The sequence below is a fragment of the Primulina eburnea genome, chromosome 3 (assembly GCF_022965805.1).
Source record: "Primulina eburnea isolate SZY01 chromosome 3, ASM2296580v1, whole genome shotgun sequence".
In the NCBI taxonomy this organism is placed as follows: Eukaryota; Viridiplantae; Streptophyta; class Magnoliopsida; order Lamiales; family Gesneriaceae; genus Primulina; species Primulina eburnea.
This window is the reverse complement of record NC_133103.1, coordinates 15,022,173-15,040,913: the sequence shown is the minus strand read 5'-3', so window position 1 is coordinate 15,040,913 and position 18,741 is coordinate 15,022,173. Positions and strand designations below refer to the sequence as shown.

The 18,741-nt window shown below is 34.6% G+C and overlaps 5 protein-coding genes across 8 annotated transcripts; 4 read left to right on the top strand and 1 right to left on the bottom strand.

Annotated features, from left to right (window-relative positions):
• Positions 1-151: 151 nt before the first annotated feature.
• LOC140826883 (GDSL esterase/lipase At1g09390-like) lies at positions 152-3,985 on the bottom strand. The gene is made up of 5 exons (XM_073189413.1): positions 3,619-3,985; positions 2,239-2,424; positions 1,604-1,764; positions 1,081-1,345; positions 152-573 (listed from the first exon to the last, which is right to left on the bottom strand). Exons 1-5 carry the CDS (start codon positions 3,923-3,925, stop codon positions 344-346), a joined length of 1,149 nt encoding a protein of 382 aa, XP_073045514.1. The 5' UTR covers positions 3,926-3,985; the 3' UTR covers positions 152-343.
• Positions 3,986-4,910: 925 nt separating this feature from the next.
• Positions 4,911-7,600, top strand: LOC140826860 (pentatricopeptide repeat-containing protein At4g18975, chloroplastic). 3 transcript variants are annotated; one of them, XM_073189378.1, is made up of 3 exons: positions 4,911-5,053; positions 5,170-5,232; positions 6,318-7,600. In XM_073189378.1, exon 3 carries the CDS (start codon positions 6,331-6,333, stop codon positions 7,165-7,167), a length of 837 nt encoding a protein of 278 aa, XP_073045479.1. In that variant the 5' UTR covers positions 4,911-5,053; positions 5,170-5,232; positions 6,318-6,330; the 3' UTR covers positions 7,168-7,600. The 3 variants fall into 3 exon arrangements, with proteins under 3 accessions (XP_073045479.1, XP_073045480.1, XP_073045481.1); XM_073189379.1 differs by having other exon boundaries at positions 6,307-7,600; XM_073189380.1 differs by lacking the exons at positions 4,911-5,053; positions 5,170-5,232 and adding an exon at positions 5,698-5,842.
• A 368-nt stretch (positions 7,601-7,968) lies between these two features.
• On the top strand, positions 7,969-10,622 carry LOC140826884 (DNA repair protein XRCC4-like). Its single transcript, XM_073189415.1, has 5 exons — positions 7,969-8,225; positions 8,344-8,486; positions 9,745-9,873; positions 9,975-10,097; positions 10,353-10,622. The coding sequence occupies exons 1-5, from the start codon at positions 8,081-8,083 to the stop codon at positions 10,572-10,574; spliced, it is 762 nt and encodes a 253-aa protein (XP_073045516.1). The 5' UTR covers positions 7,969-8,080; the 3' UTR covers positions 10,575-10,622.
• Positions 10,623-12,412: 1,790 nt separating this feature from the next.
• On the top strand, positions 12,413-15,267 carry LOC140828311 (WAT1-related protein At1g09380-like). Of its 2 annotated transcripts, none has more exons than XM_073191302.1 (7): positions 12,413-12,660; positions 13,531-13,608; positions 13,693-13,809; positions 13,883-14,129; positions 14,254-14,412; positions 14,615-14,766; positions 14,905-15,267. In XM_073191302.1, exons 1-7 carry the CDS (start codon positions 12,479-12,481, stop codon positions 15,077-15,079), a joined length of 1,110 nt encoding a protein of 369 aa, XP_073047403.1. In that variant the 5' UTR covers positions 12,413-12,478; the 3' UTR covers positions 15,080-15,267. The 2 variants fall into 2 exon arrangements, with proteins under 2 accessions (XP_073047403.1, XP_073047402.1); XM_073191301.1 differs by having other exon boundaries at positions 12,472-12,656; positions 13,546-13,608; positions 14,905-15,265.
• Positions 15,268-15,807: 540 nt separating this feature from the next.
• On the top strand, positions 15,808-18,687 carry LOC140826858 (ADP-ribosylation factor). Its single transcript, XM_073189377.1, has 7 exons — positions 15,808-15,923; positions 16,715-16,867; positions 17,044-17,114; positions 17,354-17,473; positions 17,955-18,073; positions 18,228-18,309; positions 18,423-18,687. The coding sequence occupies exons 2-7, from the start codon at positions 16,720-16,722 to the stop codon at positions 18,426-18,428; spliced, it is 546 nt and encodes a 181-aa protein (XP_073045478.1). The 5' UTR covers positions 15,808-15,923; positions 16,715-16,719; the 3' UTR covers positions 18,429-18,687.
• Positions 18,688-18,741: the final 54 nt, after the last annotated feature.

The window sequence follows — 18,741 nt, the reverse complement described above, 5'->3', positions numbered from 1 at the left end:
CACCACACAAGTGTTTTATCTCAAGTGTTTGCACAATTCTTTGAGAATTCCTCTGATCTAATTAAATTGTTCATTGAATAGTTTGTAATATGGAAGAGGGCAACTGCAAGTAAATAAGACGACTTTATATAGAAACAAGAGAAGAGTCTCAATTCGATACAAATTTAGAAGCATATAACCATACTATAGACTCATTTAAGTTGGAAATTAAATACCTCTCATCAAGCAATGATGCTCCAACAAATTTTGGCTAAAGTATAGGCAGATGGATGAATGGCTAACGACACGAAATCTTGTTCATGTACCGAAAACAACAAGCTAAAACTCTTACTCGGTATTATAATCATCGACAAAAGAACTCAAAATTCACGTTTGGCATTGAATAATCAGCCGAAAGTATCTTTGAGGCTATAAGGGCGTTAGCTGCTTCGGTGTAGTGGACTCCATCCCAGCTCACAAACTGGGATTGTTGATCGCAGACCTGATACCCTGGAAATCCACATGAAACCCTTTTGTCATAGTTGTAGGGTGGTCCTCCAGACCCGCAACATGCCATCAATGGACTCGAGAAACCTATTAAATCAAAGAACGAATCGGCATAATTGGCTAGTGTTAGTAACCTTGAATGGTGATGAAACTAGAAAGTATGTTCCAAATACATTTCTCTCAAGACAACTTTTTGTTGTCTAGTAGAAATAATAGGAGTAGTATGATAGCAGGTGTAGCTTCGAAGTTTTACTATACATCTATTGGAAGACAGATTGGCCAGAAGTGACGTGCATATATACCCTATTCTAAGGTATAATCAATGGGGATTATCATACCTTTGGGTGAACCAAACATAGGATAGGTAGATATTTAAAAAAAACACAGGATAGGAAGAGGGGCGTGCAAGCAAGGACAACTGCACTCGGTTCAGGTAAAAAAAAATTCCCTTAATTTAAGGATTAAGCCAAGAGTATCCATTATTTGACGAATGAGGTGAAGACAAATGCTCTTAATCAGGACCAACAAAAATGAAAAAAACTTATACCGCCTCATTATGAGGTGGAATGAAAAGGACGAAACTTTATTTCTTACCATATGTGCTGGAGTTGGCAATGATATCAAGCTTGATAGAATATACATCCACGTACACAACGGACATATCCTTCATGTCAGATCTTAATTCTTGACATAACTTGCGTAATCCTTCATTGAACAGTTGTGCTACTTCATTATAACTTGAAATGCATCCAAATGAATCGAGTGAATCATTTTGAACTTGAGCAAGTTTTTGTGGTAGACAACCTAATGGCCCAGTGTTATGAACCCAAAATTTTCTGCCTCCTTGATCGTATATTTCCTACATTTGTCAAGGATGACAAGGACTAAAAGTCACAAGAGATCCACAGTCTGGAATACATTTTTTGAACATGTTAACGGATTCCAACATTCTTATCAAAAAAATACGAAATTTTGCATATTACTTGCTGCACATGTTTGCTAATAATCAAAATCAGAAATCTAAATAGGTAAAGTTCAAATATAAAGAAAAACTGTGAGATATTTGCCATGGATCATGATTCTTCTTCACCGGTAGAAAGACGAATGATGAACTGACCTTAACAGCATCCTCGATTTCTGCCAATACAGATGGAATCTTGTTGATAACTTGCACATAGGATAAGCCCTTAGTGAATGAATCGGCAAGGTCATTTTGTCCGATGTCAATGACGTAGAGAGCATCACTGAACCTATCATTGCCAAGAACACCGTTGACTCCTAAATATAACATGAACATGAGTCGAATTATTAAGCTAGTATTTTCTGATTTTCGAGTGAAGAATAAACTAAAATAAAACCTAGAGGAAATAGCACTGCACCTATAGAATTAGTTGCTTTCCATGTATTTTCACGGGTCTCCAGAGAGAAATAACAGCGTTTATGGTGTCATTATTATAGGATTGAAGATTGGCATATGAATATCTTGTTATCTATTTATTCAAAAGTCAGATAAAAACTATAATGATAGTTCAAGAGAGACGTGTGAACTACAAAATCTTCAATCATTCAAATCATCTCAATGGTTAATATTGCCATCAATCTCTGTTTCTCCTTCTTCCATTCTGTTATGCTTGTAGTTAGGTACGTTGCGCCAACCACATAAGAGAAGCTACATTTTTTTGGGTAGAATTCCAAAAATCAAAACTGATGTTACAGCTTAAGTAAATTTACAGCCATAGGCGGGCAAATCACCTGCATTAACGAGTTCGGTAGAACGAGCCTTAAAATGTGTAAACTGCTTGACCTGAATATTCAGTGCAAAGGGTACATTTTTAGGCAGCGTGGAAGACCCTACTATCGCAAAGTTCGCACCATTTGAGAAGTTGGAACCTAATGACTCCAGATATGGGCTTAGAAGACTTGTGCTTAGATTCTGACCTGAAAAACAATAAGGCGTCCTCTTCTCAATGATTAAAAAAATGACACATGAATATCTCTAACAGTCTTGTAAAGTAAATGCAAACCTCAAAGATTTGATCTAATAAAAAAACAACACCTGACTTTTAAACAGTTACTACGGTACCCAGTGAAAATGGTTACTCTAGGCCCTAGGAAGTATCCGTGTAACATTAAAAGAACTAGAGATGCCTTGTCATCATAAGAACCAGAAAATGATGCTAACCTCAAGGATATCGCAATTAATCAAACATAAAGCAATGCCGATGTAATTAGATAAAAACTTCTCGTAAATCCGACTACAGGAACTACTCTAACACCTTAAAATCTCGCAATGAACAAAAGAAAAGATCTACAAAAAGAACGTTGCCTTGAGAATTTATCTTATATTTGTTACTTTCCCAATAATTTTGCATAACGTATGATGCAAACAAAAACTTCTGAAGATGGAAGATGAGAGTGACAGACTTGCAAAGTTAACCTTTTTAAGAAATATCAAGAAATAAAATTTTTCCAAGCCCTAAAGTGCACAACCACCACATGCACGCTTCATTCATTCAAAATAATTACTCTTTGGACCACATGTTCCAGTAGATAGAATATTATCCAAAAATTATCCTTATCCCCCCCGAAGTTGGAAATTCTGCACTAATTCATCCTGCATCACAGACCATCCCACCCCTGCTGGCCATGTCGGAATGAAAAACTTCTTTGCCGGAAATTAGATTCTGTTTAAACAATATTTACATATACAAAACTTATATATTCAAAAACATTTATTCATTATATTCTAACATAATTTAAAACTCCCATTTGAGACGCCACACTCTGCTTGTCAAACTGCTGATAGATGATCTTTCTACCGCATCAAAAGTCGCAAACACATAATAATTCATCCATACAACAGTATGAAACCCATGCTTTTGGGGAAAGAAATATAACAATATGATAGTGCGTACCAGCTGCGCGAGCGCACGAGGCAAAAAGAACGAAAAGCTAGTTACTTTACATAACTATACTACACATGATTATCCAAAGTAGTTCTCTTTTATCACGCTCACGGAGCACGAGAAGCAAAAACAAACGACGAAGTACAACAGGAGACATCGAGCACAAACGCTTAAAATAATAACGAACAGTAATAAAAAGTAATTGTTGGAACATAAAAAAACATACAGAGGAAATCGATTATGAGTCGTCCGTCGGAAAGCCTGCCGGTTGATTTGCCAAAGAAAGCTCTACCATTGGGTAAACTGACGGCGAAACCGAGGCCGGCGACGAGTCCGCCGGTGTCGGAGTTGGAATCGCCGAAATTGAAGATGACAGGAGGCCTGGTGCAGTGAGAAAGAAGAGAATGTGGGAGGAGAAGGAAGACGAAGACGGCGATGCAGCAGTAATTGTGAAGACAACTCATGACAGTTGCAGGAGAGTAGATAGACCGATGCTTTGATTGCTCCCACCGACGTCTGTCTTTCAATTGCATGGTTCCAAAGAATCTTCCACTACACACATATTAAGAGAATACGCTCTACGACTACATGGAGTGTGTATATATATTGCAATCATATATTTTACTGTGCATAAAATTTATTCAATACAAATAACAAAAAAATAGAAGGTGACAACTTTATATATAGCTAATTCCATGCGTCTAATAATTTTTTTATTTACTTTTCCAGAACATAATTTTACTTCGTTTTTTGCATTGTCCTATTCAATTTATCTTAGAAATTTTCGACTAGAACATGAGAGAATACACATTATACGGCCGGATGAAATTGCCACAACATAGGCATTCTTCGGCAAAACAGTCCCGTAACTTCAGGTGAGGTATCTGGTTCAAGTTCAAGATGACCCATTTGCCTAATTTCACTTGACCAAGCCATTGCCTATGAGTCGTTAGATTCAACAATAGGATTATTGTAGTTATTGGGTTAGAATCGTAACCATAAAATACGAACCTAATCTTTGAGCCCAATTGTTAAGAATAACAAAAGCGATCATTTAAGAGCTTTAGCCGGTGATTCGAGCCATAGTTTACAGTAGAACTACTTAAGTATATTTTATTATGTATTAAAATTTATTCAATACAAATAACAAAAAATAGAAGGTAACACCTTTTATATATATATATATATATATATATATATATATATATATATATATATATATATATATATATATATATATATATATATATATATATATATATATTTTAAAAAAGTTGGAAAGAAAATAAAAATTTGGTATTTGGTTTACAAATCGAAGGCGAAATAAAAATTTTGATTTTGACTTTTAAAGAATAACTTCAATTTAGAGAGTCGACAAAAAAATATCATGGCGTTATGACTCAGATTGATTAGAGGTAGAAACAGATATAACAAAAATGGTTAAAATGCACTTAACCGGAAATTTTGGGGCTTAATTGCAAAATCTTAAAACCTCGGTGGAAATTGCTATTTTTCGAATGAAAATAGAGTAGAGCAGCACTTCACATTTGTCACAGTGAAAAGCCTCGAACGCTCGTAAGGGTCAATTCTTCGAGGGTTTAAAGAGGATGGATACTCGCGTTGATATCGAAAATTCCTTGCTGCATTCTTCTTTAAACTAGGTTTGATTCTTGAAATCTGGGGCTCTTATCTTTATTTCGTTCAGATGTGCTAGCGCGCGCGCGTTTTTTTTTTTTTGTTCTTTTTTTGCGTTATCGAGCCAAGTTTTGATTTTCAGCTGTTATTGCGAAGAAGTTCTGCTGCCAACGTCTAATTGCGTCGGAAGTGGTGCGAAATTGAGGTGACCATGTTCTCTTTTCACCTTGATTTGTATGTTCTTTTTGTTTTTCTCCCCCATTAATGTTCTGTGTTGTCTTGGCTTTCCTTTAAGCTTTCCCTGTCCATTTCTGTGTGTTTTCTGGATTGTTAGGCTACTTTATTTTCTGTTTCATTATCTGCTCTTCATCTTATTATATGTCTCTGTGTCAATTTAATGCTTTTCATTTTCTCTTTCTTTCTTGGTTTGTAGCTTTTGGTCCCAAAATCATGTTCTCTGTACAATTAATAGGACCGTGACGCTTATTTCTTGTGGTAGCACCATGAAACCTCACCTTATTTTTCTCTTGTAGATAGCTCTTTGATTTTTATCTTCTGTTTCTCGTCTTTTCAACATTTTCTTTGAATAGTATGATTTACTCTGCGATTGAGTCGTCTTTTCAACATTTTCTTTGAATAATATGATTTACTCTGCAATTGAGATTCTAATATGTTTCTTTCGTGATTAAAACCTTTACCGAGTTCAACTAATAGAAGATTTCCGGAAACTGTAGTCATCTTCATGATTTTTTTTTCCTCATGGGTTGGGTGCGTTCCTTAGGCTTAACCTGACTACTTGGAGTTTCCACAATTATGTAAGAATTGTAGTTGCTGATCACTTCACGAAACACATGATCATATTTACCTGGAAAAGTGATTTTCAGAACTTAAAAAAATAATATACGAGTCTCTGTGTTTAGGGTGATTAGCTGGTCTATTGGTTTGGATTAAGTTAATTGTAATGATGCACATATCTCATAACTGTGTACAAGATCATAACGAGAATTAGGAACATGAGTTTTATAGTAATTTTGATCGGGGTTGGCAGCTTAGTGTAGTTTTTTGCCCATCGTTTGTATTTTACTCAGTTCAATAAATGCTTATTTATTGGAGCTGAACGTTGTTTCCTTTAACCAATTTTGTAACAAAACTCTGCCATGCAGAAGCTACCGATGTTCAGATTTTATTTTGGATGTTCAGTTCACTTAGTTTAGCATATATCTGTGTTTAATATAGTTTCATTTTGCTCGTAGTCTTTAAATTGCTTAACACTTTGCAGCTATATTGCAGTCATCTTACCACCATGTCGAGAACAAATTGTATTACACAGCTATCTAGACGAGTTTGCTGGCTTATAACAGAAAAAGCTCAGCCTCTCTCTTCCAAGTACGGTACAATGATACATTCTCCTAACCAAATCCAAAGCGATTCTTTTTCACTTGAATCACCGAAGGACAGGATCAAATATAACTCCACTCACTTTCATCCCAATGATTCTGCAACTTTAACCCCACATCAAATAGGAGAAAACGTTCCAAGAAAAGATAAGATCACCTTTCTTGTGAAAACGCTGATGGATATCAAAGATAGTAAAGAAGAAGTGTACAGCACCCTAGATGCTTGGGTTGCATGGGAGAGGAATTTCCCAATTGGGTCTCTGAAGAACGTGTTGCTGATTCTTGAGAAAGATCAGCAATGGCACAGGATGGTTCAAGTTATTAAGTGGATGCTGAGCAAGGGACAGGGTAACACTAGAGGGACATACGGGCAGCTTATTCAAGCTTTAGACATGGATGCTAGAGCAGAAGAAGCGTATGAGATTTGGAAGAAAAAACTTGCATTTGATTTACATTCTGTTCCATGGAAGCTCTGCAAACTCATGATATCAATTTATTATAGAAACAACAGGCTTGAGGATCTTGTGAAGCTGTTCAATGGTTTGGAAGATTTTGACCGTAAACCCCCTGAGAAATCAATTGTCCGGAAAGTTGCTGATGCCTATGAAATTCTGGGTAAACCTGAAGAGAAGGAACGGATACTAGAGAAGTACAAGGATCTGTTCACTGAGACCGCAAATGGAAAGGCCAAGAAACAGGGCTACACGGCTACACATAAGAGGAAATCGGGCAAAAAAGGGTGACGTGGGCTTATATGGCACCTAAATTTTATGAAGATACAGAGTTCAGTTCTCTTCCTCCTACCATTTATTCCAGCTCTATTTCCCCTCCTACTCACGCCAGCCGGTGACGGAGATGCTCATCGGTTGCAGAATATTCGCCGAGCAATTCACCCTCGGTTAAGTCTTGACCAAAACAAGTTATGGAGTCCCCGTGTTTTGTTAGGATCTTACACCAATTCATTTATAACACCACCGAGTGACGATTACTCGGACCGGGTGACGATTGCCCCAAAAGAACTCAATTTCAATCAACTTGAGAATTAGGGCGACTACTATTGGACAGTCATTTTTGATATTCAATCATACATACGGTTTCTTGAGGCTATTTTTATGTGCTCCATGTGAAAATTTACTTTAAAGAATCCATTTTAAAGGATAATAAAAATTAATTGTTCGTGAAAACTGATTGTGATAAAAAGTCGTATTTTTATTTCTTTAAACATATTTACCTATGTTTCTTCCTACCAGGGGTGTATGAAATCTGAAAAATCGAAAACATCAAACACTAAATCGAAAATTGAATTATTAAATTTGGATATAAATGTTAAGACTAAAATTTATATTATTTTGTTTTTCGAATCGATTGAATTTTCATTAAATTAATGATTTTAATTATGTTTTTATTTATCCTTACGGACGACGACGAAATTGCATTGCCTAAAACTTGCGGGTTTCTTCCAGTGGACAATCTGAAAATTTCAGTCGTTGAATAATCCTTTTAAAAATTTAAATTACCAAAAAGAAAAGAATGAATATAAATTTCAACTCCATTAGGAAAAAAAAGTAATAATAAAAACAACGCGGGAAATCTTTCTATGCATCTCAGCTTCCTTTTCACGCAGGAATCATATGCTCTCTCGCCCCGGAAGAACAAATGGAATTACAGAAGCATACATGCTTGAAATTGGAAATACCAATTGATGGAAGCAAACCCGAACCCGTATTCGTAAAGGGTACATGGAGCTCGACCCACTTTGACCTTTCCATTACCAATGGACTCGAAGCTTGGACATGCCGCGGTACTTAGATTTATGGAACACATTCAGTAATATTAGGAATCAATTGATTACCAGTAAAATTACCGTAATATCTGATTTGATTTGTTTTACAATTTTTGTGTTTTTTTTGGGTTTTAAGCTGCGGAGGAAGAAGTGCAAGAGAGAGCATCACAATGGGATCAAACAGTGTCGGATTACGTGGACTTGGCGGAGAGGTATCTGGGGTTTCAGCAACCCGGGTCGGTTTACGGGTTCTCAGATGCTGGAAATGGATGCAGAAGGGTTTGTTATTGCTTTTTTTGAATTTGGGAATTGTTTGTTCTGCGAGCATTAGGATTAGAAAGCCCTGGTTTTTAAATTTTTGGCTTTTTTCACAAGAAAAAATGGAATCTTTTTGCAAAACTAAGGGGAAATTGCAAATATACATACATATAAGATCATTTGTTTGCTTATCGTGACGAAGAAGAATGGGATAAATATGAAGAAAAATGTGTGTATTACTTCATTTTCATTTCTCACGAGAAAATTTGTAAGTAAATGACCTCCTCAAGGGTGATTTTTCACTAGTCTTTACTGTTTTATGATCATCGGTGAGTTGGAGCCAGCCCCTAGTGCCATGATCTCCATATGAACACATAACACTATTTTACAAAAGATCAACTAGGTGATATTTCTTTTGTTCGTGGTTAGTTGTCAATGGCTGATTTTATTCAATTATGCTACTGACTATCAGATGGCTGAACATTTGAATGTCCGACTCTTGCTCTCATGTAGAGCATATAATTGAGTTAAATGGATATTTCTTTTTTGTCAGATTGAGGCTTTGCTGTTGTTTCAAATTCCATCAAACTATACTTTCTTGATTTGTTTACTTTGTCCCAAGTCGGCCAAGCTAGAGATTGGCACAATCAGTTAATTTTCCTGAATAGTTTCAATCAAATTGGTTGATGTTTACTATTGCTGCACATAATTGAAATTGTAACAATTGTGGCTCAATTAGCGAGGACTCTCATTGAGTGCAGCTAACCATTTGTGCAAGTCTCGTGTTGTGTTGGCATGAAACTTGATGATAGATATACATGGCTGTAAAAGTAGCAGTGCGCCTTTTGGGATTTGAAGAAATATTACCTTTTGAGTAGTTGTAGAAATGTTATTATTATATAATAGGCGAGAATAACATTTTTGTTAGTAAGTAATTTACATGTGATTGAACGAAGTACAAAGGCAATTCAGATTCTGGTTGTAACTATATAATAACTATGTATCAGTTTGTGGGTTTAAACAAGGTATGTAGCTCCAAAATCTTTCTTAGGTTAGAGTTTAATCTGGGTGCTACTGGACATTTTAATCTTTTAACATCTAGCTGACCAGCACCAACATTAAGAAACAAATGATTTGCTAAAGATGATACATGTTCTCAGGATCCACATGAACGACAAATTTTTGTAGAAACGTATTTAAATTTGGAAGGAAGAATGTGTATTTCATGGAAAAAAGAAGATACGATATCCTCACTTTCCTTTTCTTTTTCTTTTTGTAGCTATCATGGACGTTTGAAAAGAATGGGACAAAACTGGAATGGCGATGGAAGTGCCAACCTTCACCTGATAGCAAGAAAATTACAGCAGAAATCTTGGACTTTCTAATGGATTCTAATATAAGATTGAGTGTAATCCAACATTATTGCATTTGTTTGCACTCTCTTGTGTCAATTTTATTATTTGTTCTGAAATGTGTATTCTCCATAACTCGGTTACTCAATATGAATAGGAGGAAGTAGTTTGGAAAACTCAATCATTTGACAGGCTCAAAGTGGAGGCCGAAAAATGTTTAGCACAAAATGAGAAAGTAAGCAGTGAAAAGTTAGAGTTTGAATCAGAAATATATGGAAAGGTTTGTTTTCAATCTTGGGAACCCTTTTCTGTCTCACGGATAATTCTTCTGGGCTTATTACTGTTGGATCATGTGAGATCACTTGAAACCAACATCTTCAATATAGTAGAATGTTTCGCGTCGATCATGAAAATAAGAATTTTATGCATCTATATTGATATATAAGTAGCAGATGCTTTTATGTTTTTCTTTCTTTAAACACTAAGTAGAATCTTGTCCGATACTGGCCCTGATTCGGTATGCTACTGCTTCCAGTTTGTTCAAGTCTTAAACTCAAAGAAGGCGAAACTCAGAGAGCTTCGTAATCAACTCTCCAAACAGGCAACACCTCGTCAACAGCTAGAAGAGGAGGAAGAGTCCACGGACAAGACCGACACTTTTGATGAAGGAAGTGATGAAGAACCAGGGAAGAATGAAGTGAGTTCTTCTAAAGATGTCCCGACTGCTAGCTCTCGTGGTCGGAAGAGGAAAAAGTAAGCTATTACATGTCCGTTGCTCAAGTTCATGTATTTCTATTGCTGTGTCTACCAGACCAGTTTTTCTTTTGCAACATCTTTTTGTAACCTACGCCTACGCGTGCACTTTTTTCGGATCCTACCTCAATCCAAAATGAAGGCCTAAAAAATTATGGGGCGTAGATTGTCTGTGAGGTTATAGGAATATCAAAAATAAGAAAATTGAGTTTTTATGGAATCAATTATATTGTAAATTATCATTATAATATTATACATGAACAACTAAATATTTAATTAATCCGTGATGACCAAAGGAAGCTTGAAAAGTAATAAGAATAAATCCATCAATTTATGAGATCATTGATTGCACTAATTGAAGAAATAATGGAAAATGTCTTATTCCCACCAACCGCTTCTAATTATAGAGTTGTGATCTCAGCATCACTGGAGAACAAAAAAAAAACAACATATGCAATCTTGTCGTGATGGAATATATATATATATATATATATATATATATATATATATATATATATATATATATATATATATTACCGCAAAATCCATGTACTTGACATGAATTGCACGCATAGTTTCTTTCGACGAACGATAACACATGCATGTTATCATATGTTTTCAATTATTTTAAATTCTCCCCCACAAACTTCCAAAAAAGCAAGCGTATTTAATGTGAAATATATTGCCTCTCACCCTCTCTCGCTTCTATTTTATTGTTTATTCTGCTAAATTAAATCACGGCACAATCTTTTTTTGAAAAATTTAAAACAAAATACAAGAAAAAAAGAAAGAAAAAGTCCCATTTAATCATTGCCAAATTTGCTGTATATACATATATAGTGTATCTATAATCTAATGTTATACCTATACATGATAATTAAATAGGAAGACATAGACTAAACCCCGACGATATGGCATTTAAACAGAAACATAACAATTGAGAAGGATTGCATTCTAATTTTCTGTTTAAAAAAATTGGAATAACGACATGTCCATAAACCCAGCATATATTGTGTTTGGCTTATTATTAAAAAAAAAAAGGTATTTAGTTAAGTCTTTTTATTGCTTTCTCCAAATTCATCAGCCTCCTAACTTTTTTCCCCTTTTTGCATCCAAACTATACGTACGTCTCAAATCTCTTTAATAGCATATATATATATATATATATCTTGGAAGACAATCCAACTTTAAAGAACCAAATAATTTGTTTTCTTTTAACAAATTTATATTCAATTATAATTTATACACCATGATGATGTATGTTTTTTAGTCAGTGGATAGTAATGTTGAACTTAATGTTTGTCAGTAATTTGAATAATTTACACCAATCTATGTATACATTAGTCCAAACATCATGTTTCAATTGATAATTATATCGCAAAAAATAGTAAATATAATTGTTGTTTCTGCCGTTTCTTCGTCGGAAATCGTACTATATATAACTCTCAAGAACTAAATATAGTTATATATTTTAAAAGGTTATATTGATTAATCGAATTGATTAAAAAAACAAAAAATCAACTAGCCAGCATTAAATATTATTGAGAATTCGAACCGCTAATTAATAATATATATGGAAGAATTGAACTATTCAATTTGGTTACTCCAAGTACTCTGCCAAATGCAGCCAAAGCTGGCAAACAATAAGTTTTAACTGAAAGCAGCTTTATTAATTTTCGAGAATGGCCATGCGTGAAACCCATGCATATAACCTTTTTCTTTCACATTTTCGTCATTTTTAATTACCTATATATATATATATATATATATATATATAATCCCACCTCTCTCTTTATATTGTGTGTATATATATAACCTCTCTTTGTAGCTCCAGATATATTACATATATTTCAACTCATTTTCTTCTTAAAATTTCTTGGTTGTTGAGATATAGAAATTAAGAAGAAAATGGTGCAGGGAGATTTTTTTCCTTTGTTGAACATGGTTATAGTTCAATTGGGGTATGCGGGGATGAACATTATATCAAAACTTGCAATGGATTCTGGGATGAACCCTTTCGTCCATGTTGCTTACAGGCAAATCTTTGCTACCATTTCTCTCGCACCTTTCGCTTTTTTATGGAGAGGTACGTACGTTATACGCATGCATGCTAGCTACATTTCCTCATTTTTATTCGAATAAAAACTTTTTTTTTGCATTACTATCAATTCAACTTCAAAACTGTCTTCTTGAAAATTAAGTAATCAGGGAAACTTGTGGTATTTGCAAGTACTAATTTTATTTGAGAAATGGTTCTATATATTGCAATAATCTGATTTATTTGCAGTATACGCAAACTAAAGATAAAATGCTATAATTTTCTTATACTATTGCTAATTCTCTACGTTTGTAATTTAGTCATTATTCAAATCTTTTTCAACCCAATACTTATGTTATTACTCTTAATCCTATATTATTTTCAGAAAATTTATATATTTTTAGAGGAAAGAAATAGAGAAGAGAAAACCCAAACGTCATGAAACTAATGAAGTTGGTAGGGTTACGTTACACTTGTTTGTCATGCACTTAAAACTAGCTAGCTTGTCTGTCTGTTCATTAATCATGAATATATTCCTTCATTATTAATTCGAATTTTACATTAATGTCAAATAATGGTAATAAAATTCAATATAAAATTTTCTTAATTTTTTTAAATAAAAGAATATTCTATATATATATATATATATATATATATGTGTGTGTGTATATATAATTTCAAACCGCAAAATTAATACTACTGACTACCCTGATTTTCTCTGATTGTCAGCTTCGACACCTGTCAATGTCATCCCAACGTTGATACTAGTAATATTTTAAATTACTAACATATTAATTCTAATTATAAAAGAATATTATATATTTATATATATGCATAGACACAGTTATGATAAAATAATTTCCAAATCATGTGAAGTACAGTCATATATATTTTACTCGGTATAGTTTCTCATACTTGTCAGACTATATATGAACAGGAAAACGAGACCAAAATTGACAAAATCTATCTTGTTCCAAATTTTCTTGTGTTCCATCTTTGGGTAAGTTGTTAATTACAATTTTCACCTTTCACAGATGAATATATATTATATATCTTAAGTAATCATATTCCTATGTGAATGCAGGGTTACTGTGAATCAGATTACATATTTTGTTGGGCTGAAATATTCTACCCCAACCATCGCATGCGCCTTGAGCAACATAAATCCAGCGGTCACTTTCCTCTTGGCTGTACCTTTAGGGTAACTAAACTAATTAATTAAATGAAAGATTAACAAAACATTCTTGAAAATATATATGTAATAAATTCGACAGATTGGAGAAACTGGTACTTAAAAGCAAGGCGGGTCAAGCCAAAGTGTGGGGAACCATAATATGCGTGGGCGGTGCGCTGTTGCTGTCTTTCTACCATGGGCAAGTAGTGAACATCGGGCAGTCGGGCATTCATTGGAAATACGCAGAGAAAACGGGAACCAAGAATTCCATCGACCATGTCAATTCCTCGGGCCCTTTGCTTCTCGTTGCAAGCGCTGTTTCTTGGGCTGTGTGGTTGATCATCCAAGTAATAATTATCCATGCATCCGCTTTTTGTATCAATTGATACCCCCAACTAATCATTAATGCATGTCTAGTACTAATAATTATTTTGTTTCTTGTTAATGATTTGTTTTTAAATATTTATTCAGACAAGACTGAGCAAGCAGTACGTGGCTCCATATTCAAGCTCGGCCTTGATGTGTTTCATGTCAAGTTTTCAGTGTGTGATTATAGGGTTCTGCTTCAACCATGATTTATCAGCTTGGTCACTCAACCACACCATCAGGATTGTTTCAACTGTCTATGCGGTATTTACATATATTATAATTTATTTACTTAAATTAAAGTCTGATTCCGATCTTTTTTTTAATGAAAGTGTTTATGTGACATCAAACACATGACGTCACATAAAAAAAGACTAAAAAGATAAAGATAATAGACTAAAACTGAAATTCGAAGAGACAAACACGACTAAATTAAATAACACAACCAATTATGGCTGGTTTCCAGGGAATCGTGTGTTCGGCGATGGCATATTGTATAATGACATGGTGCATAGAAAGGAAAGGGCCTCTGTATGTATCGGTTTTCAGCCCTTTGCTTCTGGTTATCGTGGCTATCCTCAGCTGGGCTCTACTTCAAGAAAAACTTTACACTGGCACGTAAGGGATCTATTTAATTTAATTTATTATTTCTTGCATGCGCATTAATTACTGCATTTATATATATCACGAAAAACATAATTAATTGGTTTTGATTATTAATTTGTATGGTGGATGCATGCATGCATGCATGCGCAGAGTTGCGGGATCGGCATTGATTGTGTTGGGACTGTATGGAGTCTTATGGGGAAAGAACAGAGAAATGAGCTGCTCTCTTCTCCATACCACTCACGAGCACTTCGAAGAAGTAAAGTCGACGCACAAATTTGACCTGGAATCAAACGTCGCCGCTTCTGTTCAGTCAACGACTTAGTTTATTCATTCATTTATTAATTGTGGGTGCAAAAGAAAATTAAGACAACATCATATTATTAATTTAATGGATTCTCCTAAATTTGCCAGAATTTTAGAGAAATGTAATGCTTGTGTTGGAATTCATCTGTTCGTATCACATTACGAATAAATTTTTTTAAAAGTAAATTTACAAATAATGTGGTGTCCATTTCTTACACTAGTAAAAATCGACCGAATTATAAATCAATGATGATATATTCTCATTTATCATTTGACGTTTATATATCGTTGATGTGACGTCGATGCAAAATTTTTTCATAATGATCGTGATATTGATGTAGTGTCAATTATTAATGATATATGAGCTAAAAATTAAAGTTTAACATCAGAGTTTACCAAAACATAAATAATATGTTTCTTGTGAGACGGTCTCACGAATCTTTATCTATGAGACGAGTCAATCTTACCGATATTTACAATAAAAATTTATACTCTCAGCATAAAAAGTAATACTTTTTTATGGATGACTCAAATAAGAGATCTGTATCACAAAATACGACTCGTGAGGCCGTCTCACACAAGTTTTCGTCAAAGATAAAAATTAAAGTTTAACAACAAAGTTTACCAAAATTACAAAGAAAAATATGTATGTATAATTTCTTTTCAAATCAATAGAAATTCCATGGAGAAAATGTATGATATTTTATAACAATATATTTGTTTGAACTTTAAATTTAATTAATTCGACGCGTGTAAAATTTATAACAAAAGGTAAAGAAATAAAATAACGCCATCTCCGTCCTCTGGACACAATCTTAACCTCTTCTTCCCAAATCATTCCTCTTTCCCCAAATTTATATCACGTAAGCTATTCCTTTCTTTTTGATATTTCTTTACGTGATTTACGAATGTTAATTGTAAGCGAGTAAATTGCAGATGTGAGCTTTGAATTAGATCTCTCTGTATGTTTTTTTTTTTGAATGTTTGCGTACCGTGTAGGCTTTTCATGTAATACATCGATTTGATCTGGTTTTCATGGTTTCTTATGTGCGAGCGAGGGATCGTTGAATTTACGACATAAATGAGGTTTTTTTTCCTGTTATTTGGATTGAATTTGTCGTTGGTGTGATTTTTTCACAACTTTTTGATCCATGGGTTCGATTTCTCCAGATTGTTTATATTCGGAAAAGGTTATGATTGTTTCAATGGTCAATCGTAATCGCTAATGATTATGGCGTAGTCAAAGAAATGCTTTGTAGATCATGCTCAATTACACACACACACACACGCGTCAATGCATTTAAAATTTTATTTGAACATTACATTTTGCAAATACTGCAAAATTGTTTTGATGGGGAGGAGAGAATTAAGAAGGCAAATATATATATGAATGGCTTGTTTCATAGCTTGCCTGACAGCCTGAGTAAATTCCCAGAAGGATCGCAGTCATTCTGCAACTCTGAGACCCACTGACTTTGTATGTTTTTTGCTCTGTTTATGTTACCAAACTGCTTTAACACGATGGTGTTCTACGAGCTCTATATTCTTATTATTTTGAAATTAACAACTTGAAAACCACAGGCATTAGTATCACTTATCAGTGCTTCCTCGGGAAACTGAGTCCTGAATTTTATTTTGTTGGTGTAACTGACAGCAAAGATGGGGTTGTCATTCACCAAGCTTTTCAGCCGACTGTTCGCCAAGAAGGAGATGCGGATTCTTATGGTAGGTCTTGATGCTGCCGGTAAGACCACAATATTGTACAAACTCAAGCTGGGAGAGATAGTGACAACCATCCCAACTATTGGTATGATAAATAGCCAATATGACTGTTTAACATTATGGAACATACTGATTATGTTAGCTTCAATTATATTGGGTTCATTTTTAAGTTAATTTTACTTTGTTTGTGTTTTCTTCCTTGGAATTATCTAAATATAAAGTGATCACCTTTTCTAATTGTCAAATTGACATTCGTTGTAGGATTCAATGTGGAGACTGTGGAATACAAGAACATAAGCTTCACTGTCTGGGATGTTGGGGGCCAAGATAAGGTACTTTGTGTTACAGAACATTTTTGTTAGCTTCCTCCCGCTCAAAACCTTTATATCCTGTAAGGTTGGCTATATATGCAAGAGGAAATTTAAATGATACTTTGTACATGGAATCATGGATTGTGAATTGTGTATATATTCACCCGTTCGTTATTTATTGATCACTTGAGCTTAAATCATTTGACCATCATAATTCATATGCTGCCTCTCTTTATGCATTTCGATTTCCATTGATCTAGATCCGGCCATTGTGGAGGCATTATTTCCAGAACACGCAAGGGCTGATCTTTGTGGTCGATAGTAATGATCGAGATCGTGTTGTGGAGGCTAGGGATGAGCTGCATAGAATGCTGAATGAGGTAATCGAGCTATTTCATTAAATAATTTCACCTGTATTCAGTAGTATTCCAATGGTAGGCTGCCTTGCTGGCAGAATTGCATTATCTCGTCAACTGTGAAGCAATCGTAGTCACCCCTCCCCAGAAATAGTGGTGGACCCAGAGCTTTAGATTGAGTGGGGGCAAAATAATTTAAATTTTCGAACAAAAACTTGATTTCCGGAAAAAAATTGACTTGTAGAATGGTGGATTTCAGTTTTTCAAGTCTAGGGAAACCGGATGCAATTCTCCTTGCCTTTTTTATCGGCAGAAATTTTGTAAATATGTCAAAAATCTATGCCTCTTGTTCCCTGTACCATTTACTTGGTATGTTCGGTAACTTCGGTTCAGGTGAATAAAAGGTTGAAAATATTTTATGCATCTTATAGGAGTCATAATAGTAGGGTAGTTGTACGGAAACATGCTTCATCCATTAATTTTGGCAATGATGTGATTATTGTAGGATGAGCTAAGAGATGCAGTGCTACTTGTTTTTGCAAACAAACAAGATCTTCCAAATGCTATGAACGCAGCTGAGATAACTGACAAGCTTGGACTTCACTCACTCCGTCAACGTCATTGGTACTCCCTCTCTCTCTCTTGTTTGCGTGAAATTTGTCAGGCCTTGATGCTGGTTTCAAATTCGTTGGGAATAAAATGTATGCGCACATACATATATTCGACAGTCCATCCCTCTACGCGAACTAATTGAGATTATTCTTGATATTTGGTTCAGGTATATCCAGAGCACATGTGCCACCTCTGGCGAGGGCCTCTATGAGGGGCTCGACTGGCTCTCCAACAACATCGCTAGCAAGGTACCATTCTTCATTTTGCCCCTAAAGCTGATTTTACTGTTTTAATTGTTCTTGTCGTAATTGCAGATTCTAATTGTTCTCTCGTGCTTTCATAATTTGTATTTTTGTGACAGGCTTAAGAAGAGATGTTGGATGAATTATGAGCTCTTTTGTATCTTAATACTCGTCAAGATAATTTTGTATTCTCTGGTTTCAGTCGAAATTATTCTCGTGTTTGATCATTTCTTATTTTGAACCGATGCACACGTCTGTTGTGTAGGTTAAGATTTTACTTTTGTTGTTTAAACTATTATGCAGTTATTTTCCAGAAACTAATTTAAATATTATATCATTTGGTTATTTAAATTAATGCATGATATGTGCAGGCTGTCCGTGTCACCTCGGGAAGTATTTAGTGATTGCACAAAATGTTTTTAAATTTGAACAAAAATA